The sequence below is a fragment of the Podarcis melisellensis genome (genome assembly GCF_964234715.1).
Source record: "Podarcis melisellensis genome assembly, contig: HAP1_SCAFFOLD_266, whole genome shotgun sequence".
Classification (NCBI taxonomy): Eukaryota; Metazoa; Chordata; class Lepidosauria; order Squamata; family Lacertidae; genus Podarcis; species Podarcis melisellensis.
Genome location: NW_028112942.1, coordinates 45400 through 72167, shown reverse-complemented (window position 1 = coordinate 72167; position 26768 = coordinate 45400). Strand labels below are relative to the sequence as shown.

Below are 26768 nucleotides of genomic sequence, written 5' to 3'. Positions count from 1 at the left end.
TATTCTTTAGGCTACGGTTATGAATTCAGGAAGAAAGAAAGGTGGGTCATGTCAAAGTACAAACTGGATATGGTAGAGAAAGATAATTATGTATGAAGAGGGAGGCTGCACTCCAGGAGACTCTACAGGTAGGGTTATCCCTAAAAGTTGTAAGTCCATAAAATCTCCAGGCATGTGATACAATGATTCCCTTTCATCATTCAAGATGAATGAAAAACGAAGAGCAAACTTTATCTAAGGAGATACATTCATTCCCAAGGCAACTCTGTGGAGGAAAACAGTTATAAATATGATAAGAATCAGACAACAACTTTAGTTTTTGTGGCCAGGTGTTCCTTTGTGTTCAGATCAGGCCTCAGCACAAGAATGTAGCATTTGGGAATGAAGATGCAGCCCAGAAGCCCAGCACTAGAAGCCAAGATAGAGAAGATCTGCACAGCTACCATGTATTTCCCCTTTGTGCTCAGGTAGGTGGGCACAAAGGAGACCCAAACGCTGCAGAAGACCAGCATGCTGAAGGTGATCAGCTTGGCTTCATTGAAGGCCCCAGGCAGCTTCCTGGCCAGGAAAGCCACCGTGAAGCAGATGGCAGCCAGGAAGCCCATGTAACCCAGGGCAGCATAAAACATGGCCACAGACCCTTCGTTGCATTGCAGGGTGATCTCTCCAGCCTGGGAATGCTTGTCAGAGTCTGGGAATGGGGGAGAGATGCCCAGCCAAATGATGCAAATGACCATTTGGACACTGGAGCAGGAAAGGACAATGGAGTTGGCCAGACTTTTCCCTAACCATCTCCTCACCCTGTTCCCTGGCTTTGTGGCCAGGAAGGCCAGCACCACCATGATGGTTTTGGACAGCAAAGAAGATACAGCAACTGAGAAGATGGTGCTGAAGGCTGTTTGTCGAAGGAGGCAGGTGACTTTCCTGGGGCAGCCAATGAAGAGGAAAGAGGACAAGAAGGACAGCAGGAGGGAGACAAGGAGGATGTAGGAGAGGTCCCTGTTGTTGGCTTTGACTATGGGAGTTTCCTTGTATTTAATGAAGATCCCTACAACAAAGCCTGTGGTCAAGGACAGGAAGAGAGCCAAAGAAGTCAGGAGAATCCCCAAATATTCTTTATATGATAGGAAGGTGATAATCCTCGGAATGCAGTGATCTCGGTCCTGGTTTGGATATTGTTCTTCTGGACATCTGGTGCAACGCTCTGCATCTGAGGAGGAGAAAAGGAATGGCTTTGGCTTTGCTTACAGACACTATTATATGTTGAGAAATGCACTCACATGGGAGATATCAGAAAATGAGAATGTACTGTAAGAAAGGGAAGCTTTTTTCGTGCATCTCATTATGCGATAGTTTTCAGGCAGTAACACTACTTCATTTCCATATTTCATTTCGCTTTTAATTTGTATACTGCCTTTCTATATTGCTATGCAGAAGGAGGGTTACAAGCTGAAGAAACTATAGACTAGAAAGCAAAGATCACAGGCGTAATACACACAAAAAGTCATCATAAAAGCATAACTTTAAAATAAACAACATATCAAATAAAGCAAAATTCAATAATATTCAATAATAATACTAAGGAATAGTAAACAGTAAAATCTAATATCAGCAAATGCTAAACAGCTTACACTTATCATGTACAATAAAAATTACCAATCAATGATCAATAAAAAACAGCAAGTCACAATGAACGAAATACCACAAAACATGCAAACCATGTAAAAGGATCAAACTGAGAAACAAGAACACACAACTTATAATTTATTGATTTTTAATATCCTTGAACTCCTCTCTTCCAAGCTGCTACAGCTGTTCTCAAACTCCTTGTCTGGGATATCAAATAACTTCCTGCTGAAATCCCATAATTTGTAATTGTTCTACAATGCAATGGAATGGAATGTTCACCTTATTTTTTTATTATTGTGCATTATGCTTTCTCTCTTTTAAATAAATATTTGCTATTTTCACTATTTCTCGTTTATTTTGAAGACATTTTTAATTTCCTTTTGTGAGGCTGGTTCTGGTTCTCTGATCCTAGAAGGCTTGGCACAAAATAGCCAAAGCTGTGCCTTATGGGCAGGGCAGGCTGAACCCAATTGGCATCCCAGAGATTGCTTCCTGCAAGTCATTTCTTTCAAATTACTCCCTGGAAGGGGAATAAAAAGGCAGAAATCAAAAATGGATCTGCATCCAAATATGTCTTTAGAATCTTCACAGAATATTTCCGACTGCTATGTTGCCCTATTCATATTCTCCCAACAAATTCCATCTCCTCTGGCATCACCCACCTTCTTGTGTAGATATGGTCCCTTCCGCACATGGAACACAAGCGTAGCAGCATACCGGCTTGTCTTCTTGAACCACCTTGGCATATCCTGGGTGACACCTTTTGGTACACCTGGCGTGAGGCACAGTCTAGCCATGAAGAAAAGATGCACATTAAAGGGGAAGTGTCAGCAATATTTATGCATATGGAACTCACTCAGAGAGTCTGGAAAGAACCCAGCAGGGTCTCCAGTCCCACAAGAAAGCACCCTTGATGTCAAGGGTGCCAACTTGAATAAAATATTGTGGGGGCCCAGGTAAGCCGCACAACACATAATCAATGCCCATTAACTTTATGGGGCCCCAGCCCCCTCAAATATTTTATTGTGGGGGCCAAAGCCCCCAAAGCTCCTAGGAGTTGGCCCCTATGCTTCATGTAGAACGGAAGCCTTCCTGCTGTGTTTGACATGGGATGTGAGGGTGTTCCACAGGGTGTGCGCCAACACCGAGTAGGCCCTTTGCCTAGTTCCCTGTAACCTTACTTCTTGGAAGGACGGAACCACCAGAAGGTCCTCGGAGCTCGACCTCAGTGTCTTTGCACTTTGAATTGTGCTCAGAAATGAACTGAAAAGAGTATTAACACATAGGTCTTTGAACAACTGGACTGAGGCACGGTCTAATAAAAAAAGAAGGTACATTCAGGGGAAGTATTTGTGTGCCAGGAGATTTTGTGTCTATGGAGTTGATTCATAGAGTTTGGAAACAACCCAATAAGTTCTCTACGCACAGGGCAAAAGATCCAGAAAGAAAAGAAAAGAAAAATCCCATCCCAGAACAGCAGCAATAAAGCACTCTGATGAAGAGCAGTATTTAAACATAGAGTATGATCACATCTTATGCAGGGGTTACATTCCGGGGAAGGAGTAGTATATGCCAAAATGAATATACAGTGGTACCTTGGTTCCTGAATGGCTTGGCTCCCAAACAAATCAGCTTCCGAACGCTGCAAACCTGAAAGCAAGTGTTCCGGTTTGTGAACATTTTTCGGAGGCCAAACGTATGAGGCGGCTTTCAGTTGAGTGCAGGAACCTCCCACAGCCAATCGGAAGCCATACCTTGGTTTTTGAACAGTTTGGGGAGTTGAGCGGACTTCTGGAATGGATTAAATTCAAGAACCAAAATTCCACTGTACTTGAATTCGGCTCTTGGAACGGCTCCTGCACAACCATCCTGACCTTCAGGAGCTGGCATGCCAAGCAGGCCTTACTCCCAAGCTCTCTGGTTTGCTCACTGGGCTCCAGGATGCTCTTGCGTGGGCTCTGAGATGTTCTCATGAGATCTCGCAGGGCTGGGCTGGATTAACCATGAAGCAAAATAAGTATGTGCTTAGGGCATCCAGGGAAGGCGGGGACCACAGGAATTTTTCTGTTGCTGGATTTACCATGGACCATATCGTGCAGTTCAATCAGGTTCCACAAAAAGGCTCCCACAATATATGAAAAAATTACATCATACAAACAAATAAACACAAATGCAAACATACATGTGTGTGTGTATCTGCACATGAAGAGCATTATACACATTTAATAATTTACTTAATTAATTATAATGAAAGCATCAGCCAAACTTCCAAAAGATTATACTTGAATTCCTCTTGGAAATATTCATCAGATTACTAGATCTTCATGTGTATCATGTGGAATAAAGGGGCTCTTACCTGGTTGAACCTCTTGGGCCACACAATAGCTTCTGGGTTAATGGCGAGCTTGAAGTCAGTGGATGCCTCTCTCTCTATACTCCCAATTTTCACTCTAACACAAGACTCATTGGGAAGCACCACCCAATTCTCAATATCAAACATGATTGGCAGCTCCCCATTCTCACCCAAATACAGTCCGCCCATGGAAGTGTTCAACAACCGGGTTTCTCTTAAGAAAGTGTGAAGCTGGAATGACAGAGAAAACACCAGCATTTCAAAGCATTCTGGACATCTCATCCCTGCACCCTTTGAACTCCAAAGTCCTGGCATACCTGGCCTTGTTGGAATTTACAGAGGACTGAACACCCGAACTTAGAAAGCATTTTAGATGCCTCATCCCTGTTTCCTTGGAACTCAAAACTCCTGTTGTGCCACAACGTATCCTACTGGCAAGACTAAACAGACACCCTCCAGGTGGAGGGACGTCTCCTTTTAACTTGTTTTGGCTTCTTTTGGTTTTATTGTATGGTCTTATGGTTTTTATTGCATTAGACCACCTTGATATTTTATGAAATACACCATATATATATATATATATATATATATATATATATATATATATGCTTTCGTAGATTTTCACGGGTACAGGAATGCAGGTTTTGGTGTCCTCGGGTGTCTTCCCGTGTAAAAGTTGGGGTGTCTAGGCGACGTTTCGACGAGGTCTCACTCGTCATCTTCAGGCTGGTGCTTTCGGCTTCTTGTTACTGGAACAGAGCAGGATCTCAGTGTTTGAGTTCCTATAAATACTGTTGAGGGGGTGTGGTGTATAGCCTCCAATGTTCTGGGCAGAGAGGAAGTTCCCAGGCTAGTGTGCCTTTTCTTCTTTTGTTCCTTAATTACTTGAGGGATATCTTGAGTGATTTCTTGAGTGATATCCTGAGTACCACTTAGGTGGGTCATTAGGTGTGGATTAGTTGCTAAAGTCTTTGTGTCTTGACCTCTTGAACTTTGTGAAGAGTTTTTCTGAGAAGATGGCTGTACTGCACTTAGTTGTGCTCTGGCTTGGCTTCGTGTATAGGGGCGAGCTGTGGTTTTGTGGCCTGTGTCAGCCAGATCTGTGTAGGGATTGCAGGGGGGTGCAGCATCCGGAGGTGCCACCATGGTTTGGCTACTGGATGGTGTCTGTAATTTATCTGTGGAGAGGGTCTGGGTTTGGGTCTGGTGTGGTTGATTGGTGATGGCGTTCTGTGTGCCTCTGGATCTGGTGTCAGTTTTTGTGGGGAGGGCTAATTTCCAGATGTCTGGCAAGCGGGATGTGTCGTCACGCTTGTTCATGTTGTGGGGGTGTTTCTCTATCTCAATGGCTTCCATGATTATTCTCTTGTGGTGATGTTCCATGTTAAAGAGCAATTTGGAATCTGCAAAATTAATTTCGTGTCCTGTTTCTTTCATGTGTTGGAAAAGAGAGGAAGTTTTTTCTTCTTTTTTGACGGCATTCTTGTGTTCTGCGATACGTGCATTTATTCGTCTGTTTGTTTGTCCAATGTATATATATCTTACAGCAGGAGCCTAAAAAAAGAATCTAAATCTAAATAAATAAAACAAAAACCTTTTCTTCACTGTTGCATTCGTGTCTAAATCAATAAGAATGATTATTGTAGAGTTGGTAGAAAGAACTTTGATTTCTAGAAAGGGAAAGGAAATACCTGCCATGGCTGTAGCCTTTGACATGCCAACTGGTCTCCTCCACCCGCCATCAACATCTGCTTTGATCTGGATGAACAGGCAACATTTAAAGCATGTGCCATGATTTGGACACTGAAGTATGTTCTGTGGCTGTCTTGAGACAGAACAGTCTGCAGCTCCTCTTCAGAGGGCACCTCCGGATTCTCCACATCTCGGCATCTTGTCCAACCTCTCACAGTGAGGACGTGCTTTGAGTATGCGCAGCTAAATGCTTTTTGCCAAAAAAGATTAAGAAGATAGGACTCTTTTTTACAACAGTCTCGTTTGCTCCTCATTTTGGTCTTCATTACAAAGGAGAATGAGCCATGGATATACTTCAAGGACTTGGGAAAGAAAAATAAATTCATGCTCATGTCTTGAAAAGCTGTTGTGAGCCATACTTTTGGCCCAATTTGTTTCTCAAGTTCTTGTTGTAGTGTCATGATGAAACCCAGTGCCGTCTGAATGTTTGCATAGTAAAGGAATACATTGGTTTTTCTCCATAGGGCAATAAATTCAATTTGTGTGAACATCTTAGGTTCATTCTTTTCTGGTATTCTTACAGAAAAGGCAACACAAATTCCGTTGCTGGCCATCAGAGATGTCAAGGCACTCAAGAACCTTTCTCCATTCTCATTCTCTGGAGCAAAGAGGCTGATCCACGTCCATCCAAAATGCTGGAGGAACTTTACAATCGCCATGTACTGAACTTCTTCATTGGGGACCGTACGGTAGACAAAAGGGACTTTGGTGTTCTCATCAACAACCCCAGATACAAAGCCATAACTGATCTGGAGTGGGGAAGAAAAAGTACAGTGTTTCATTTTCAAAGAACAGGATTAGCCTGAAATACTTAATACCTAACAATTATTGTGCTGACTGGGGCTGATAGTTTTATTTGGAAGCTTTGAGAGGCTGCAACACTAGCAAAGTCTCCGTCTTAATAATAATTTATTATTTTTACCCCGCCCATCTGGCTGGGTTTCCCCAGCCACTCTGGACGGCTTCCAACAGAACACTAAAATTAAACATTAAAAGCTTCCCTAGCAGGGAAGAATCATAGAATCGTAGAGTTGGAAGCAACTGTGAGGTTCATCTTGTCCTTCCCCCTGCAATGCAGCTGTCCCATACGGGGATCAAGCCTGCAACCTTGACGTTGGCAGAACCACACTCCAAACAACTGAGCTATCTAGCTTGACATAGCTCAGGATTTTCTCCCTCTTTGATGCCTCTTTTTGACTCTGCTTACGATAATGAGAATTTATTTTGCAGCTGAACCTCTTTTGTGTCCCTTCATGCCCCACCCTTCATACCTGTGGGATTTTGTACATGCCTGACGTGGTTGAAATCACTTTGGAGATGATGGAATTGGCTCCTTCAAGAACAGCCAAGATATGATTCCATTTTCCACAGCGATAGTTTGGATTATTGATTTCCCCACCTGCAATCAGGTCTAGCATGGCATCGGAAGTGATCCTTGCATTGTCATAGTTTTCATAGAGGCTGTAGCCCAGAGTGATATTGGGTAAGAGCCTGGGATCCCGGTTGATCTCTTGGATGGTGAACAAGAAGGACGAGATGTGCCAGTACAACCTATTCGACAATCTGTATGAAATCAATCAAATAAAAAGTGTCAAACCATTCACTGTTTAATGAAAATAAATCATGATCAGGCTCATTTATACACTTGTGTTCTTCAGCAAGCAACATAGCAACACAAAAGGTAAAAATAGAGCACGTCTGGGAACATGCAACCCACTAGCTGCTGCGAAATTCAAATTCCCTTCAGCCCCTGCCAGCATGGCCAGTGATCAGGGGTGATGGGAGCTGTAGTCCTGCAACATCTGGAAGACCACAGAGTCCTCACCCCTAAAATGGAGACTGTTTCCCTAGTAAACAGGAGCCATTGAGGTACAGTAGAAAAACGTGACTTCCTTCTGCATATAATTACTTACTCATATTTAAACCTGGTTAATGGGGGCTGCGAAAAGATGTATGGAAGTTGTAGACCAAACACATTTGGAGATATTATCCCACCAATGAGGAAGTCGCCAGTCTGGAAATAATTCTGTGCTTTGATTCCTTCCCGGATTGGATTCAAGGGGCATTTTGCCTTCACGTTTCTACAGGATTCAAGCAAAATGAGCAGCATCAGCATCTGGGATCTCATTCTGACTGATTGCTACACCTCTCTTGTGAGTGTCCCTTTCTCCCCCATAGCCAGCTACATCAGAAGAAGCCCCAAAACTCCTATTTAACCAATATGGGTGATGGTCAGCTATAGCTTCAGAACCATTAAACCTCACACAGATGTATCCCACCCCTCTTACTCTCAGTCATGATTCAGTCTGTCTCTGATCTTCTGCGCACCAACTTTTCCCTCAGGAACAAGGCAGAATAAATCATGATGATTTTGATAATTATAAGGGGAAGGAAGTTCATCTCTGCAACAACCTGAAGTCTCTGTGTGGCCTGAGGGGCAGGAGCAGAGTTGGAGATAAACAGGGTTGCGAGGAATCAAAGTTGCTGCTCCAAAGTTTGACATGGGTCACGTGGTGCGTGAGAGTTTGGCCTGAACTTTGCTGCTGACAAGAGCATTAGAAGAGTCCTGCTGCTGGTTCTGTTCAAAGCCTAATCTAATCCAGAATTCTGTGGCACCCAGTGGCCAACCCAAGTTGATGGCAACAGCTCTTTCCTGTAGGTGACCTCAGCAACTGGCATTAAGAAATATGCAGTCTCTGATCCTGGAAGTCATGTGATTGCCTTTTAAAAGTGTCTCAGTTAGCTGCTGAAACAAAATATAAAACTTCCTTCCAGTAAGGCTGGACCCTACAAAGTTGATGGGTATTGCCCTCCAAATTGCGTGTGCACACTGCATCATATAATCATTTCTGTGGGGCATGGCTTACCTGGGTCCCCACAATATTTTATTCAAGTTGGTACCCCTGACATCAAGGGTGCTTGCTTGTGGGACTGGAAACCCTCCTCTCCAGGGAGGTTCGGCTGGTACCTTCATTATACACCTTTAGGTCCCAAGCGAAGCGTTCCTTTTTAACCTGGCCTTTGGCTGATTGACATCCAATGCCCTTAGAACTGTCTTCTGGGTGGAGGCATTATTGGTTAGTTTATGTTCTTTTTATTATGTATTTTGTCTTTTTTATATTGTATTTTTATGTTGTGAACCACCCTGACATCTGTGGCTTATGGGTGCTATAGAAATTTAATAAATAAAATAAAAAGAATAAGAATAAAATCAAACTGAGGTGTCTGGCTTAGCTCGTTTCTGACTACCTAATATCAAGTTTCAGTCATGTCCTTCCATGTACTAAGTTTTCTCCTAGTCTTGTACTTTTGATCCTCATCAAAACTCACATGCCAAAATAGTTTAATGTCCCTTTTCTTCTAATTTAGCTAAGTTCATTTTGCACTATAGCAATTCATTTGACGACGTCTTAAGCAGCTTAGGAAATTCAGCTATGAATAAATGCAGTCTGACTCAAGATCAAAGAGCCTGGTACAGGAATGATTTCAAGCAACAATGGCAACTCCACAATTGCTATTAGTGAAGAATGGGGAATAAGAAATTTTAAGAGGTCCACTGTGAATTATCTATTTCCTCGGCATTACAAGTGAGCTAAGGGAACTTTGACAATGATACTTTTGGACCTTTTTATCACCATATACATGGTTTTATCACCATATACATGGAATTGCAGTGAGAGGAAACTGCTTGCCTATGCAGTAGGAGGTTGGGGTTATTGAGGCATTGTTTTTGATTTTGTATTTTGTGGTTTCATAGTTATACTTTGATTTTGTTCTGTGAACCGCCCTGAGACCTCCCGGTATTGTTGTTGTTGTTTAGTCGTTTAGTCGTGTCCGACTCTTCGTGACCCCATGGACCAGAGAACGCCAGACACCTCTGTCCTCCACTGCCTCCCGCAGTTTGGTCAAACTCATGCTGGTAACCTCGAAAACACTCCCGGTATAGGGTGCTATATAAATTGAGTAAATAATGATAATAATAATATCTGTGGAGTTTACTGCAGCCCTCAGGAAAATACTATCTGGGATCCAGATTATTTTTTAATTCCAACAACAACCTGTGGTTCCACTCAAGATTCAGAGGGGTGGGGACATTCAACTCTACAATTCTACAACTGGACAAAGGCCTCAGTTTATTTATAGCATCTTTATTTTGCTCTTTGGGAAATCTCCCACTATAGCTTACAAATATTATTCCTAAAACAGCCTATGTCCTCAAGCTTATAATTTTAAAAGACATGGATAATAATAATAATGAATTTTTATTCATACTCCACCGTGCACAGCCGAAGCCGGGCTCAGAGCGGCTAACAACAATAAAAGTAGCACAGCATTCTAAAATCATTTCATTTTAAAATCAATTCAAATCACATTAATGGCAACCATTGGGCTAGAGTTTTGTGAGGATTACCAAAGGAGGGGGTCAGACTGTGCCTGGACAAAGGCCTGGTGGAACAGCTCTGTCTTGCAGGCCCTGAGGAAAGATGTCAAGTCCCGCAGGGCCCTAGTCTCTTGGGACAGAGCGTTCCACCAGATCGGGGCCACAGCCAAAAAGTTCCTGGCTATGGTTGAGGCCAGTCTAACCTCCCTGTGGCCCAGGACCTCCAAGATGTTTTTATTTGAAGACCAAAAGGAGCAAAAGGAAAAGAGATTAGAAACTCCCCTCAGCCTCGGCCTCCACAAAAAGTGATCAGGATGATAGGAGCCAGAGCCCAGCAGCGCCTGAAGGGCCACTGTCTCCCTATCCCTGAAATAAGAACTATTTCCCTGTGAAAGGGAACTACTGAAGCGGTGGTGGAGAAGCCTGATATCCATAATGTTTTTAATTATTTACACTTTAAGCTTGGTTACTGGGGGCCGGGAAAGGTTATATGGAAGTTGCACAACAAAGCTTCTTGGAGATATGATTCCTCTAAGGAGGAAGTCTCCAGGCCGCGAGGAACTCTGCGCTTCATTTTCTTCCCTCATCAAATTTAAGGAGCACTTTGCTTTCAGCTTCCCATAGACTTGTCATGTGACAAAGACACATGAAAGCAGAAGCAGCAAAGCAGGCTGGGAAGTGCTGGGACTGCACAGTCATTTGGGCCTACTAAAGTTATTCAGGCCTAACTGCTAACTGTTGGGTCACTCTGACATGTGACATAGTAGCCAGTTTCTCTTTTGTGCTCTCTGTAAGAAATCAGAGTCTGTCTGCTTCACTTGTGAGCAGAGTCAGTATGTAATCTCAGTCCAACTGTTTGGAACCAGGTTGTTTATGGCTTCAGACTGCAACATGAGTCACTTGCATTTCGGGGATGAGTTTGGCTTGAACTTTGCTAAGAACAGCCCTGCTGGGTTAGTCCAAACTCCCATCTAGTCCTGCAACACACTGGCCAGTCAGACATTGCTGAGAAGCTCACAAGCAGGGCATGAAACCAGTGGGCCTTGCCAGGCACTGGTCACCAGCAACTGACATTTGGGGGAAGTAACTATGCACTGCATGATTGAATATTATGTTTGCTCTCAATCTCCCAACCTTCCGATTCATTGGATGTCTATGAGTGCTGGTGCTGTACAAGAGAGGGAGACAAAAAGGATGGATCCTGCCCTTCTCCAGAAGCTCAGTGCAAATAAGTGAGAGGTCTGCTCCATGGGGGTGAGTGGGGACTACTCCACCAATCTCAACCTGCCTTCATGCCACCACCACTCACCTGCCTTCTTACTTGCCAGTGGTGGTTCTTCTCCATCTTTGTCTCTGGCTCCAGCTATCGTGGTGCCCCTCTCACTCCCACTAAACAGACAGCTGTCACATTTATTTGTTGATGCTCACCTTGAAAACCCTAAATTACATTGGCCATGTATATCTAAAGGAGCGTCTCCACACCCATCGTCCAGACCAGATACTGAGGTCCAGCTCCAAGGGCCTTCAGGTGGTTCCCTCAAGCATTAATACACTCAAGTGAGATTCCGTTTTTCAGTTGCAGTTTTTAATACTACAAGCAGAATTTCAAGTTCCACTAAGTTATTATTTAGGCTTAAGTTATGAACTGAGGAAGAAAGGAAGGTGGGTCATGTCAAAGTACATACTGGATATGGTAGGGAAAGTTAATTATGTATGAAGAGGGAGGCTGCACTACAGGTGACTCTACAGGTAGGGATATCCCTAAAAGTTGTATGTCCAGAAACTCTCCAGGGATGTGGTTCAATGATTCCATTTCATCCTTTAAGATGAATGAAAAATGAAGAGCAAACTTTATCTAAGGAGATATATTCATTCCCAAGGCAACTCTGTGTGTTTCATTACTACTGTGGTGGAAAACAGTTATAAATATGTTAAGAATCAGGCAACAACTTTAGTTTTTGTGGCCAGGTGTTCCTTTGTGTTCAGATCAGGCCTCAGAACAATAATGTAGCATTTGGGAATGAAGATGCAGCCCAGAAGCCCAGCACTAGAAGCCAAGATAGAGAAGATCTGCACGGCTACCATGTATTTCCCCTTTGTGCTCAGGTAGGTGGGCACAAAGGAGACCCAAACGCTGCAGAAGACCAGCATGCTGAAGGTGATCAGCTTGGCTTCATTGAAGGCCCCAGGCAGCTTCCTGGCCAGGAAAGCCACCGTGAAGCAGATGGCAGCCAGGAAGCCCATGTAACCCAGGGCAGCATAAAACATGGCAATAGACCCTTCATTGCATTGCAGGGTGATCTCTCCAGCCTGGGAATGCATGTCGGAGTCTTGGAATGGGGGAGAGATGCCCAGCCAAATGATGCAAATGACCATTTGGACACTGGAACAGGAAAGGACAATGGAGTTGGCCAGACTTTTCCCTAACCATCTCCTCACCCTGTTCCCTGGCTTTGTGGCCAGGAAGGCCAGCACCACCATGATGGTTTTGGACAGCAAAGAAGATACAGCAACTGAGAAGATGGTGCTGAAGGCCGTTTGTCGAAGGAGGCAGGTGACTTTCCTGGGAGGGCCAATGAAGAGGAAGGAGGACAAAAAGGACAGCAGGAGGGAGACAAGGAGGATGTAGGAGAGGTCCCTGTTGTTGGCTTTGACTATGGGAGTTTCCTTGTGTTTAATGAAGATCCCTACAACAAAGCCTGTGGTCAAGGACAGGAAGAGAGCCAAAGAAGTCAGGAGAATCCCCAAATATTCTTTATATGATAGGAAGGTGATAATCCTCGGAATGCAGTGATCTCGGTCCTGGTTTGGATATTGTTCTTCTGGACATTTGGTGCAACGCTCTGCATCTGAGGAGGAGAAAAGGAATGGCTTTGGCTTTGCTTACAGACATATTCTATTACATGTCGAGAAATGCACTCATATGGGAGATATCAGAAAATGAGAATGTATTGTATTGAAATGCTTTTTGGTGCATTTCCTTATGCGATAGTTTTTGGGCAGTAACACTACTTCATTTCCATATTTCAGTTCATTTTTAATTTGTATACTGCCTTTCTATATTGCTATGCAGAAGGAGGGTTACAAGCTGAAGAAACTACGAAATAGACAGCAAAGATCACAGACGTAATACACACACACAAAGTCATAATAAAAGCATAACTTTAAAATAAACAACATATCAAATAAAGCAATATTCTATAATATTCAATAATACTAAGGAATAGTAAACAGTAAAATCTAATATCAGCAAATGCTAAACAGCTTACACTTATCATGTACAATAAAGATTTACCAATCAATAATCAATAAAAAACAGCAGGTCACAATGAACGAAATACCACAAACATGCAAACCATGTAAATGGATCAAACTGAGAAACAAGGACACACAACTTATAATTTATTTATTTTTAATATCCTTGAACTCCTCTCTTCCAAGCTGCTTCAGCTGTTCTCAAACACCTTGTCTGGGATATCCAATAACATCCTGCTGAAATCCCATAATTTTTAATTGTTCTACAATGCAATGCAATGTAAAGTTCACCTAATTTTTTTATTATTGTGCATCATGCTTTCTCTCTTTTAAATGAATTGCTATTTTCACTATTTCTTGTTTATTTTAAAGACATTTTTAATTCACTTTTGTGAGGGTGGTTCTGGTTGTCTGATCCGAGAAGGCTTGCTATAAAATAACCAAAGCTGTGCCTTATGGGCAGGGCAGGCTGAACCCAATTTGCATCCCAGAGATTGCTTCCTGCGAGTCATTTCTTTAAAATTACTTCCCGGGAGGGGATTAAAAATCAAGAAAGGATCTGCATCCAAATATGTCTTTAAAATCTTCCCAGAATGTGTCTGACTAATATGTTGCCCTATTCATATTCTCCCAACAAATTCCATCTCCTGTGGCGTCACCCACCTTCCTGTGTAGATATGGTCCCTTCCCCACACGGAACACAAGCGTAGCAGCAAATCGGCTTCCCTTCTTGAACCATCTTGGCATATCCTGGGCGACACCTTTTGGTACACCTGGCGTGAGGAAGAGTCTAGCCATAAAGAAAAGATGCACATTAAAGGGGAAGTGTCGGCAATATTTGTGCATATGGAACTCAGAGAGTCTGGAAAGAACCCAACAGGGTCTCCAGTCCCACAAGAAAGCACCCTTGATGTAAGGGGTGCCAACTTGAGTAAAATATTGTGGGGACCCAGGTAAGCCGCATAACACATAATCGATGCCCATCAAGTTTATGGGGCCGCAGTCCCCTCTAATATTTTATTGCGGGGGCCAATAGGATTTCCTAGGAGTTGGCTGTATGCTTGATGTAGAACGGAAACCTCCCTACTGTGTTTGCTTTTTAAACAATAAGAATAATAATTTATTTATACCCCACCCATCTGGCTGGGTTTCCCCAGCCACTCTGGGCGGCTTCCAACAAATGATTAGAAATACATTAAAACATCAATCATTAAGAGGGCTGCCTTCAGATGTCATCTAAAAGTCACAACACATAATCGATGCCCATCAACTTTATGGGGCCCCAGCCCCCTCAAATATTTTAATGTGGGGGCCAAAGCCCCCACAGCTCCTAGGAGTCGGCTCCTATGCTTTATGTAAATGGCCTCGGCCCAGTATACCTGAAGGAGCGTCTCCACCCCCATGGTTCTGCCCGGACACTGAGGTCCAGCGCCGAGGGCCTTCTGGCGGTTCTCTCATTGCGAGAAGCAAAGCTACAGGGAACCAGGCAGGGGGCCTTCTCGGTAGTGGCGCCCGCCCTGTGGAACGCCCTTCCAGCAGATGTCAAAGTGATAAACAACTACCTGACATTCAGAAGACATCTTAAGGCAGCCCTGTTCAGGGAACTTTTTAATGTGTGACATTTTAGTGTATTTTTGGACTCTGTGGAAGCCTCCCAGAGTGGCTTGGGAGGCCCAGCCAGATGGGTGAGGTACAGATAATAAATTATTATAACTATTATTATTATTATTATTATGTAATATGGAAGCCTCCCTGCTGTGTTTGCTTTTTAAATAATAACAATAACAATTTTTTTATACCCCACCCATCTGGCTGGGTTTCCACAGCCACTCTGGGAGGCTGCCCACAAAAGATTAGGAATACATTACAACATCAATCATTAAGAACTTCCCTGAACATGGCTACCTTCAGATGTCTTATAACAGTCAGGTAGTTGTTTATTTCCTTGACATCTGATGGGAGGGCGTACCACGGGGCAGGCACCACTACCGAGAAGGCCCTCTGCCTGGTTCCCTGTAACCTCACTTCTTGCAGGAAGGGAACCGCCAGAAGGCCCTCGGAGCTGGACCTCAGTGTCTGGGCTGAACGATAGGGGTGGAGACGCTCCTTCAGATATACTGGGCTGAGGCGGTTTAGGGCTTTAAAGGTCAGCACCAACACTTTGTATTGTGCTCGGAAATGTACTGAAAAGAGTATTATTACATAGGTCTTTGAACTACTGGACTGAGGCACAGTCTAATAATAATAAAAAAAGAAGGTACATACAGGGGAAGTATTTGTTTGCCACGAGTATTTGTGTCAATGGAGTTGATTCATAGAGTTTGGAAACAACCCAACAAGTTCTCTAGGCACAGGGCAAAAGATGCAGAAACAAAAGAAAAGAAAGGAAAAATCCCATCCCAGGAACAGCAGCAATAAAACACTCTGATGAAGAGCAGTATTTAAATATAGAGTAGGATCACATCTTAAGCAGGGGTTACATTCCGGGGAAGGAGTAGTATATGCCAAAATGTATATGCAGTAGTAGCTTGGTTCCTGAATGGCTTGGCTCCCAAGCATATCAGCTCCCGAAAGCTGCAAACCCGGAAGCAAGTGGCTTTCAGTTGAGTGCAGGAAGCTCCCACAGCCAATTGGAAGCCGTTCCTTCATTTTCGAACAGTTTGGGGAGTTGAGTGGACTTCCAGAATGGATTAAGTTCCAGAACCAAAATTCGACTGCACTCGAATGAGCCCCTTGGAACGGCTCCTGCACAACCACCCTGACCTACCGAAACTGGCATGCCAAGCAGGCCTCACTCCCAAGCTCTCTGGTTTGCTCACTGGGCTCCAGGATGCTCTTGAGTGGGCTCTGCGATGTTCTCATGAGATCTCACAGGGCCGGGCTGGATTAGCCTTTAAGCAAAATAAGTACGTGCTTCTGGCATCTAGGTAAGGCGGGCACCACAGGAATTTTTCTGTTGCTGGATTTACCATATTGTGCAGCTCAATCAGGTTCCACAAAAAGGCTCCCACAATAAATGAAAAAATTACATACATACATACATACATACATACAAACATACAAACATACATACACACATACGTGTGTGCGTGTATCTGCACATGAAGAGCATTATAGACATTTAATAATTTACTTAATTAATTATAATGAAATCATCCGCCAAACTTCCAAAAGATTATACTTGAATTCCTCTTGGAAATATTCAACAGATTACTAGATCTTTATGTGTATCATGTGGAATAAAGGGGCTCTTACCTGGTTGAACCACTTGGGCCACACAATAGCTTCTGGGTTAATGGTGAGCTTGAAGTCAGTGGATGCCTCTCTCTCTATACTCCCGATTTTCACTCTAACACAAGACTCATTGGGAAGCACCACCCAATTCTCAATATCAAACATGATTGGCAGCTCCCCATTCTCACCCAAATACAGTCCGCCCATGGAAGTGTTCAACAACCGGGTTTCTCTTAAGAAAGGGTGAAGCTGGAATGACAGGGAAAACACCAGCATTTCAAAGCATTTTGGAGATCTCATCCCTTCTCCCTTTCAGCTCCCAAGTCCTGGCATACCTGGCCTCGTTGAAATTTACGGAGGACTAAACACTTGAACTTAGAAGGCATTTTAGATGCCTCATCCCTGCTTCCTTGGAACTCGAAACTCTTGTTGTGCCACAACTTCTCCTACTGGCAAGACTAAACAGACAGCCACCAGGTGGAGGGGCTTTTAATTTGTTTTGGCTTCTTTTGATTTTATTATATGGTCTTATGTTTTTTATTGCAGTAGACCACCTTGATATTTTATGAAATACACTATATAGATAGATAGATGATAGATGATAGATAGATGATAGATAGATAGATAGATAGATAGATAGATAGATAGATAGATAGATGATAGATAGATAGATAGATAGATAGATAGATAGATAGATAGATGATAGATGATAGATAGATAGATAGATAGATAGATAGATAGATAGATGATAGATAGATAGATATAGATAGATATAGATAGATAGATAGATAGATAGATAGATAGATAGATAGATAGATGATAGATAGATAGATGATAGATAGATAGATAGATAGATAGATAGATGATAGATATATAGATATAGATATAGATGATATAGATATAGATATAGATATAGATGATATACAGCTATATAATCTTCCATTAGGAGCCTAAAAAAAGAATCTAAATCTAAATAAATAAAACAAAAACCTTTTCCTCACTGTTGCATTCATGTATAAATCAATGAGAATGATTATTGTAGAGTTGGTAGAAAGAACTTTGATTTCTAGAAAGGGAAAGTGTAATGGGAATTGGGGTTGCTTGTGCGTAAACTCCTCAACTGTTCCAAGCTGGTTGTGTAGCTAAACCTTTTTCCGGTTTGACAGCCCTCACAACGCGACTGTCTCAATCACTGGCAGAATCCGTCAGTGGGCATTTCCTGAACTTCTTCCAACATAAGAATTCCTTGACAGCAAGTCTCCGCCTAGCTTCTTTCCGCGGAAGCCTTCTGCGCAGAGTGGGCGTGCCAAGCGGAGGTCCTGCACTCTCCCCACTGATCTCACTGGAAGAGTCCCGGAGCCTCCCCTCCGAAGTATTCTCGGCCTCCCCTTTCTTCCTGGTGTCACCTTGATTTCCTTCCCCAACGGAAGCTCTCTCTCTCTCCTTGCTAGTTCCCTCCCCTGCATCATTGGGGCGACTTCCCTCTCCGCTAGTCTCTGATGTCAGTTCCCTGACAGAAAGGAAATACCTGCCATGGCTGTAGCCTTTGACATGCCAACTGGTCTCCTTCACCCGCCATCAACATCTGCTTTGATCTGGATGAACAGGCAACATTTAAAGCATGTGCCATGATTTGGACACTGAAGTATGTTCTGTGGCTGTCTTGAGACAGAACAGTCTGCAGCTCCTCTTCAGACGGCACCTCCGGATTCTCCACATCTCTGCATCTTGTCCAACTTCTCACAGCGAGGACGTGCTTTGAGTATGAACAACTTAATGTTTTTTGCAGAAAAAGTTTAAGAGGATGGGACTCTGATTTACAGCAGTCACGTTTGCTCCTTATTTTGGTCTTCATTACAAAGGAGAATGAACCATGGATATACTTCAACATCTTGGGACCGTAAAGCAAATTGATGTCAATGTCTTGAAAAGCTGTTGTGAGCCATACTTTTGGCCGAATTTGTTTCTGGTGTTGTCGTTGTAGTATAATGATTAAAGGCACTAACCTACTACTGCTAACATAGTAAAGGAATACATTGGTCTCTCTCCGTAGGGCAATTAATTCTCTTTGTGTGAACATCTTAGGTTCATTCTTTTCTGATATTCTTATTGAAAAGGCAACACCAATTCCATTGCTGGCCATCAGAGATGTCATGGCACTCAAGAACCTTTCTCCATTCTCATTGTCTGGAGCAAAGAGGCCGATCCACGTCCATCCAAAATGCTGGAGGAACTTTACAATCGCCATGTACTGAACTTCTTCATTGGGGACCGTACGGTAGACAAAAGGGACTTTGGTGTTCTCATCAACAACCTCAGATACAAAGCCATAACTAATCTGGAGTGGGGAGGAAAAGTACAATGTTTCATTTTCAAAGAACAGATTTAGCCTGAAATACTTAATACCTAACAAATGTTGTGCTGACTGGGGCTGATAGTTTTATTTTGAAACTTTGGGAGGCTGTAACCCTAGCAAAGTCTCCGTGTTAATAATAATAATAATAATTTATTATTTATACCCCGCTCATCTGGCGAGGATTGCCCAGCCACTCTGGGCGGCTTACAACAGAGCACTAAAATACAATAACCTATTAAACATTAAAAGCTTACCTAAACAGGGAATAAACTTCTGGGGTTCATGTTATCTTCCCCCCTGCAATGCAGCTGTCCCATACGGGGATCAAGCCTGCAACCTTGACGTTGGCAGCACCACACTCTAACCAACTGAGCTATCTAGCTTAACATAGCTCAGGATTTTCTCCCTCTTTGATGCCTCTATTTTACTCTGCTGACGATACAGTGAATTTATTTTGCTGCCGAACCTGTTTTGTGTCCCTCCATGCCCCATCCTTCATACCTGTGGGATTTTGTACATGCCTGACGTGGTTGAAATCACTTTGGAGAGGATGGAATCGGCTCCTTCAAGCACAGCCAAGATATTATTCCATTTTCCAAAGCGATAGTTTGGAATATTGCTTTCCCCACCTGCAAGCACAGCCAAGATATTATTCCATTTTCCACAGCTATAGTTTGGAATATTGCTTTCCCCACCTGCAAGCAGGTCTAGCATGGCGTCGGAAGTGATCCTTGCATTGTAATAGTTCTCATAGAGGCTGTAGCCCAGGGTGATGTTGGGTAAGAGCCTGGGATTCTGGTTGATCTCTTGAATGGTGAACAAAAAGGACAAGATATGCCAGTAGAACCTAGGCAACAGACTGTAAGAAATCAATCAATTAAAACCATTCACCATAAATTGATTCCCAATTAATGGTCTGCATTAGGGCTGCCATACGGACATAGAAGGAAGACGGCAGTAGGAAACAGTGTCCAGGTGGTAATCCCTGGAATTTCCTTTAAAATAACTCAAAATAACTTTTGTGTCTGGATTTTCATTGTTGCAATAGGGGGACTCTAGTCTGTATGTTTGTTTGAAGGGTGAGAAGAGACATATCCTTCTCACAAGATGAAAATCCATTTGCCACCTAAGAATTAAAATATAAGAATTTCTCAAGAGGAGAAGCACACATCTTCAAAGAAGGAAAATGAAGAAAACATTCTCGTTTCCGAATGTGTGAGAAATATGGGGACAAGGCTGCTAAGGCTCGTATTGGCTGCTTCAAAGGAGTTGCATAAAGAGCCAACTGCAATGGAGAGCTAAGTCTGTTTAGAAGCTCTATTTGATTAGTATGACTTTTTTTCAATAGGCATGATTCAGATTGGGCTGTTATTTAATAAAGGTCAGTTTCAACCAGTCTTTCTGTGAAACAAACCATCAGAAGGATGGATTTCCTTCCTTCTCTCCTGTGCAAGTGAATTCAGGTGTCTGGCACAGCACAATCTTAGGAATGTAGATTGCTGCTGGGGAGGGGGGAGTGAAGAGGAGAAAAAGTCCCTGGAACCAAATTAATTCCCAGAAGCACTGAACTTGGCTAAGCTTGCAATTGCGTGTCTCATTCTGCATCAAGGGAGGCTTCTTGAGTAGTTCCAGGTTGAGATAATGTCCACTTAAACTAACATTTCATCCAGAAGGATAGTTTCCTTGTCATTCATATTGCTCCCTGTGTGGACTGTTCAGTCTCAATGCAATGGCAGTCGCAAACACTAATTCTGCTGATATCTTCTGGGAGGTTATTTCAGACAGGGGAAAGGATGGAATCAAATGCCTTCCCAAATATCAGTACAAAAGACCTCTGTTTTGTTTGTTTAAATATGTTTTGTTTTGGTTTTCAACAGTAACACTATAAACTTAACATGAACAGCAGACACAAGACTTGGAGTATATGTTATTGGAAGTAACCTTAAGGTACATACATAATAGGCTCACTGGTTAATTACTCCTCTCCATAGAGATACATGTGTTATAGGGGGTTGCAATAATTGTGCTGGCTTCTTAATGTGATCTGTAAAGAACAAGCACATGCTTAAAAATTGGCTTCATTTACGTGTCCATTAAAAACTCTGCTGCATTGGGTCAAGTGTTCAGAAAGTGCTATTTTCCATACGCCTGCATACCAGGAACACAAAGTAGGATTTTCTCCAGTGTCCCACTCATCTCACGAATGCAGCTGTGATCATTGAGTGAATCATTTTGATGCCTGATCAGGTTCATTTATACACTTGTGTTCTTCAACAAGCAACACAGCAGCACAGAAGGTAAAAATAGAGCACGTCTGGGAACATGCAACCCACTAGCTGCTGCGAAATTCAAGCTCCCTTCAGCCCCTGCCAGCATGGCCAGTGATCAGGGGTGATGGGAGTTGTAGTCCTGCAACATCTAAAAGACCGCAGAGTCCTCACCCCTAAAATGGAGACTATTTCCCTAGTAAGCAGGAGCCATTGGGGTGCAGTAGAAAAACGTGACGTCCTTCTGCATATAATTACTTACTCGTCCTTAAACCTGGTTAATGGGGGCTGTGAAAAGATGTATGGAAGTTGTAGACCAAATATATTTGGAGATATTATCCCGCCAATGAGGAAGTCGCCAGTCTGGAAATAATTCTGTGCTTTGATTCCTTCCCGGATCGGATTCAAGGGGCATTTTGCCTTCAGGTTTCTACAGGATTCAAGCAAAATGAGCAGCATCAGCATCTGGGATCTCATTCTGACTGACTGCTACACCTCTCTTGTGAGTGTTCCTCTCTCCCCCATAGCCAGCTACATCAGAAGAAGCCCCAAAACTCCTATTTATCCAATATGGGTAGTGGTCAGGTATACCTTCAGAGCCATTAAACCTCACACAGATGTATCCCACCCCCCTTACTCTCAGTCTTGACTCAGTCTGTCTCTGACACAGATGATTTCCTGTGCATCAACTTTTCCCTCAGGAACAAGGCAGAATAAATCACTATGATGTTGATAATTATAAGGGGAAGGAACTTCATCTTTGCAACAACCTGAAGTCTCTGTGTGGCTTGAGGGGCAGGAGCAGAGTTGGAGATAAACATGTTTGGGAGGAAACAAAGTTGCTGCTTCAAAGTTTGACATGGGTCACATGGTGCGTGAGAGTTTGGCATGAACTTTGCTGCTGACAAGAGCATTAGAAGAGTCCTACTGCTGGTTCAGTTCAAAGCTTAATCCAGTGCAGTATCTTGTTGCACCCAGTGGCTAATCAGACATTTCTGGGATCCACCCAAGCTGATGGCAATAGAGTTGATCCCAGCAACTGACATTCAGAGATATGCAGGCTCTGATTCTGGAAGTGATGTGTCTTTTAAAAGTGTCTCAGTTAGCAGCTGAAACAAAATAAAAGAAAATTCCTTGCAGTAGCACCTTAGAGACCAACTAAGTTTGTTATTGGGCCGACTCTGGGGTTGTGGCGCTCATCTAGCCTTATTGGCCAAGGGAGCTGGGGTACAGCTTCCGGGTCATGCGGCCAGCATGACTAAGCCGCTTCTGGCGAACCAGAGCAGTGCACAGAAACGCCGTTTACCTTCCCACCGGAGCGGTACCTATTTATCTACTTGCACTTTGACGTGCTTTCGAACTGATAGGTTGGCAGAAGCAGGGACCGAGCAACGGGAGCTCACCCCGCCGCACGGATTCGAACCGCCAACCTTCTGATCATACATGTCCTAGGCTCTGTGGTTTAACCCACAGCGCCACCCGTGTCCCGTGCATGCGTACTTCTTCACTATTTCCTGTGTCAGTGAATTTCTCCATTGGGCTACAGTATCCAAAAAATTGCTTCCTATTTTCTATCTGGATTCTCCAAGTGGATGCCTCTTTGAGTAATTATTTTTCAGGAAAAGCCTTTCCTTTTTCACTTTCTCCATGATTTTATGCATCTCTATTTAGTCCCACTTTTACAGTCTTCGTTCCTTAACCGGGGTCTACCAACCTTTTCAGGCCCCTAAAAACAACTGGATATTTTATAGTCCGAAGATGTAAGAGGAAGTGGGAAAGAGCATCATTCTTTCCAACCTCCTTCTTCAGTTCCATGTTATTTTCAAGGGATTAAAAGGTGATCGCCCTCACTACCTCATAACCAAGTGGACAAGGGTGAGGGGCTTAGAGGATTCACAAAGATTCCAGGGGATTCCTCAAGGACACAATTTGTGGAATGCTTTCCAGGGAGGTTCGGCTGCTACCTTCATTGTACACCTTTAGGTGCCGAGCGAAACGTTCCTTTTTAACCAGGCCTTTCGCTGATTGATATCCAATGCCCTTTTAAATGTCTTCTGGTGGAGGCATTATTGGTTTGTTTGTGTTCTTTTTTTATGTATTTTGTCTTTTTTACATTATCTTTTTATGTTGTGAACCACCCTGACATCTATGGCCAATTGGCGCTATTATTATTATTATTAATAATAATAATAATTAATCAAACTGAGGTGTCTGGCTTAGCTCATTTCTGACTACCTAATATCAAGTTTCAGTCATGTCCTTCCATGTACTAAGTTTTCTCCTAGTCTTGTACTTTTGGTCCTCATCAAAACTCATGTGCCAAAAATATTTCTCTTCCACAAACTGTGTGTAACACTGTTGTAGATTTCCATATGACCTTTTATCTATGTCCTTCATTTAGCTAGTTTAATATCCCTTTTCTTCTAATTTAGCTAAGTTCATTTTGCACTTTAGTAATTCAGTGGACAATGTCTTAAGCAGCTTAGGAAATTCAGCTATGAGTAATATGCGGTCTAACTCAGGATAGAAGAGCCTGGCACAGGAATGATTTCAAGCAACAATGGGCAACTCCACAATTGCTATTAGTGAATAATCGGGAATCAGAAGCTTTAAGAGGTCTACTGTCAATTATCTATCTCTTCTGCATCACAAGTGAGCTAAGGGAATTTTGACAACGATGCTTTTGGACCTTTTTCTCGCCATACACATGGTTAGCTGGAATTGCAGTGAGAGGAAACTGCTTATCTATGCAGTGTGGGGGGGCTATAGGGGCATTGTTTTTTGAATATGTATTTTGTGGTTTCATAGTTATACTTTGATTTTCTTCTGTGAACCGCCCTGAGACCTCCGGTATAGGGTGGTATATAAATTGAGTAAATAATGATAATAATAATAATATCTGTGGAGTTTACTGCAGCCCTCTGGAAAATACTATCTGGGATCCAGATTATTTTCTAATTCCAACAACAACCTGTGGTTCCACTCAAGATTCAGAGGGTTGGGGACATTCCACTCTACGATTCTACAACTGTACAAAGGCCTCAGTTTATTTATAGCATCCTGATCTTGCTCTTTGGCCAAACTCCAACTGCATCTTACAAATATCATTCCTAAAACTGCCTATGACCTCAAGCTTACAATTTTCAAAGACATGGATGATGATGATGATGATGATGATGATAATAATAATAATAATAATAATAATAATAATAATAATTTATTTATATCCCACCCTCCCCAGTGGCCTTTCTCAGTGCGGCTAACAACAATAAAAGTAGCACAGCATTCTAAAATCATTTCATTTTAAGATCATTTCAAATCAAATTAATGGCAACGGTTGGGCTAGAGTTCTGTAGGATTACCAAAGGAGGGGGTCAGACTGTGCATTGGCCAAAGGCCTGGTGGAACAGCTCTGTCTTGCAGGCCCTGCGGAAAGATGTCAAGTCCCGCAGCGCCCTAGTCTCTTGTGACAGGGTGTTCCACCAGATTGGGGCCACAGCGGAAAAAGCCCTGGCTCTGGTTGAGGCCAGTCTAACCTCCCTGTGGCCCAGGACCTCCAAGATGTTTTTGTTTGAAGACCGTAAGGAGCAAAAGGAAAAGAGATTAGAAACTCCCCTCGGCCTCGGCCTCGGCCTCCACAAACAGTGGTCAGGATGATAGGAGCCGGAGTCCAGCAGCGCCTGAAGGGCCACTGTCTCCCTATCCCTGAAATAAGAACTATTTCCCTTTGAAAGGGAACCATTGAAGCGGTGGTGGAGAAGCATGATATTCATGATGTATTTAATTATTTACACTATAAGCTTGGTTACTGGGGGCTGGGAAAAGTTATATGGAAGTTGCTCCACTAATGAGGAAGTCTCCAGGCCGTGTGTAACTCTGTGCTTCATTTTCTTCCCTCGTCAAATTTAAGGAGCACTTTGCTTTCAGCTTCCCACAGACTTGTCATTTGACAAAGACACATGAGAGCAGAAGCAGCAAAGCAGGCTGGGAAGTGCTGGGACTGCACAGTCATTTGGGCCTCCTAAAGTTATTCAGGCCAAACTGCTAACTGTTGGGTCACTCTGACATGTGACAAAGTAGCCAGTTTCTCTTTTGTGCTCTCTGTAACCAATCAGAGTCTGTCTGCTTCAGTTGTGAGCAGAGTCAGTATGTAATCTCCGTCAAACTGTTTGGAACCATGTTGTATATGAAGAAGTTTATTTTAACTTTGTAAAGCTTTTATTCTTTAAAACTCTGCATTATTAATTTACGCTGCGCGTCAAGACTTGATAGTGCCTAAGAATCAGAGGTAGCAGCAGAAGCCGCAGCAGGAAGGTCATTCTGGCTTGGCCTTCTACACCTCTATTATGACTTCTCCTTTCTCCCCCACAGCCAGGAAATCAGAAGAAGTCAACACCCTCCAGCACAGTGTCATACGTATAACCTCGGGCTTCCTTGGCTTCTGATGTTTGGGCAATTGCCAGAGATCTCTCTTGAGCTTTGGGAATAATAAATCACTATCATTTTTATAATTATAAGGGGAGAAAGTTCTTGGAATCTCTACATGGATCAAGGGGCAGGGACAGAGCTGGAAAAATATGTTTACACCAAATCACAGATGTGGCTTCAAACTGCAACATGAGTCACTTGCATTTCAGAGATGAGTTTGGCTTGAACTTTGCTAAGAACAGCCCTGCTGGGTTAGTCCAAGCTCCCATCTAGTCCTGCAACACAGTGGCCTATCAGACATTGCTGAGAAGCTCACAAGCAGGGCATGAAACCAATGGGCCTTGCCAGGCACTGGTCACCAGCAACTGGCATTTGGGGGAAGTAACTATGTACTGCATGACTCAATCTTTTGTTTGCTCTCAATCTCCCAACCTTCCGATTCATTGGATGTCTATGAGTGCTGGTGCTGTACAAGAGAGGGAGACAAAAAGGATGGATCCTGCCCTTCTCCAGAAGCTCAGTGCAAATAATTGAGAGGTCTGCCCCATGGGGGTGAGTGGGGACTACTCCACCAATCTCAACCAGCCTTCATGCCACCACCAGTCACCTGCCTTCTTACTTACAAGTGGTGGTTCTTCTCCATCATTGTCTCTGGCTCCAGCTATCGTGGTGCCCCTCTCACTCCCACCAAAGAGACATCTGTCACATTTATTTGTTGATGCTCACCTTGAAAACCCTAAATTACATTGGCCATGTATATCTAAAGGAGTGTCTCCACACCCATCGTCCAGACCAGATACTGAGGTCCAGCTCCAAGGGCCTTCAGGTGGTTCCCTCAAGCATTAATACACTCAATTGAGATTCCGTTTTTCAGTTGCAGTTTTTAATACTACAAGCAGAATTTCAAGTTACACGGTTATTATTTAGACTTAAGTTATGAACTGAGGAAGAAAGGAAGGTGGGTCATGTCAAAGTACATACTGGATATGGTAGAGAAAGATAATTATGTATGAAGAGGGAGGCTGCACTCCAGTAGACTCTACAGGTAGGGTTATCCCTAAAAGTTGTATGTCCAGAAACTCTCCAGGCATGTGATTCAATGATTCCCTTTCA

The 26768-nt window shown here is 43.1% G+C and overlaps 2 protein-coding genes across 2 annotated transcripts; both read right to left on the bottom strand.

The window, feature by feature from the left end:
• LOC309362442 (vomeronasal type-2 receptor 26-like) lies at positions 1-8210 on the bottom strand. The gene is made up of 6 exons (XM_081931796.1): positions 7648-8210; positions 7006-7297; positions 5674-6483; positions 3986-4213; positions 2292-2418; positions 1-1210 (listed from the first exon to the last, which is right to left on the bottom strand). Exons 1-6 carry the CDS (start codon positions 7860-7862, stop codon positions 300-302), a joined length of 2583 nt encoding a protein of 860 aa, XP_081787922.1. The 5' UTR covers positions 7863-8210; the 3' UTR covers positions 1-299.
• Positions 8211-11592: 3382 nt separating this feature from the next.
• On the bottom strand, positions 11593-21840 carry LOC309362445 (vomeronasal type-2 receptor 26-like). Its single transcript, XM_081931799.1, has 6 exons — positions 21490-21840; positions 19462-19819; positions 18133-18942; positions 16626-16853; positions 14034-14160; positions 11593-12964 (listed from the first exon to the last, which is right to left on the bottom strand). The coding sequence occupies exons 1-6, from the start codon at positions 21702-21704 to the stop codon at positions 12054-12056; spliced, it is 2649 nt and encodes an 882-aa protein (XP_081787925.1). The 5' UTR covers positions 21705-21840; the 3' UTR covers positions 11593-12053.
• Between the last annotated feature and the right edge of the window lie 4928 nt (positions 21841-26768).

Bases quoted from the DNA above. Each gene is read 5' to 3' on its own strand.
- LOC309362442 (XM_081931796.1), bottom strand. From the start codon at position 7,862: ATGAGATCCCAGATGCTGATGCTGCTCATTTTGCTTGAATCCTGTAGA. The intron at 7,298-7,647 runs GTAAGTAATTAT...GATTTCATACAG, and splicing joins TTAACCAGGTTTAAATATGA to ATTGTCGAATAGGTTGTACT. The intron at 2,419-3,985 runs GTAAGAGCCCCT...CTTCATGGCTAG, and splicing joins GGCCCAAGAGGTTCAACCAG to ACTGTGCCTCACGCCAGGTG.
- LOC309362445 (XM_081931799.1), bottom strand. From the start codon at position 21,704: ATGAGATCCCAGATGCTGATGCTGCTCATTTTGCTTGAATCCTGTAGA. The intron at 18,943-19,461 runs GTATGAAGGATG...TCCCCACTCCAG, and splicing joins GCATGTACAAAATCCCACAG to ATTAGTTATGGCTTTGTATC. The intron at 16,854-18,132 runs GTATTTCCTTTC...CTGTCATTCCAG, and splicing joins AAAGGCTACAGCCATGGCAG to CTTCACCCTTTCTTAAGAGA.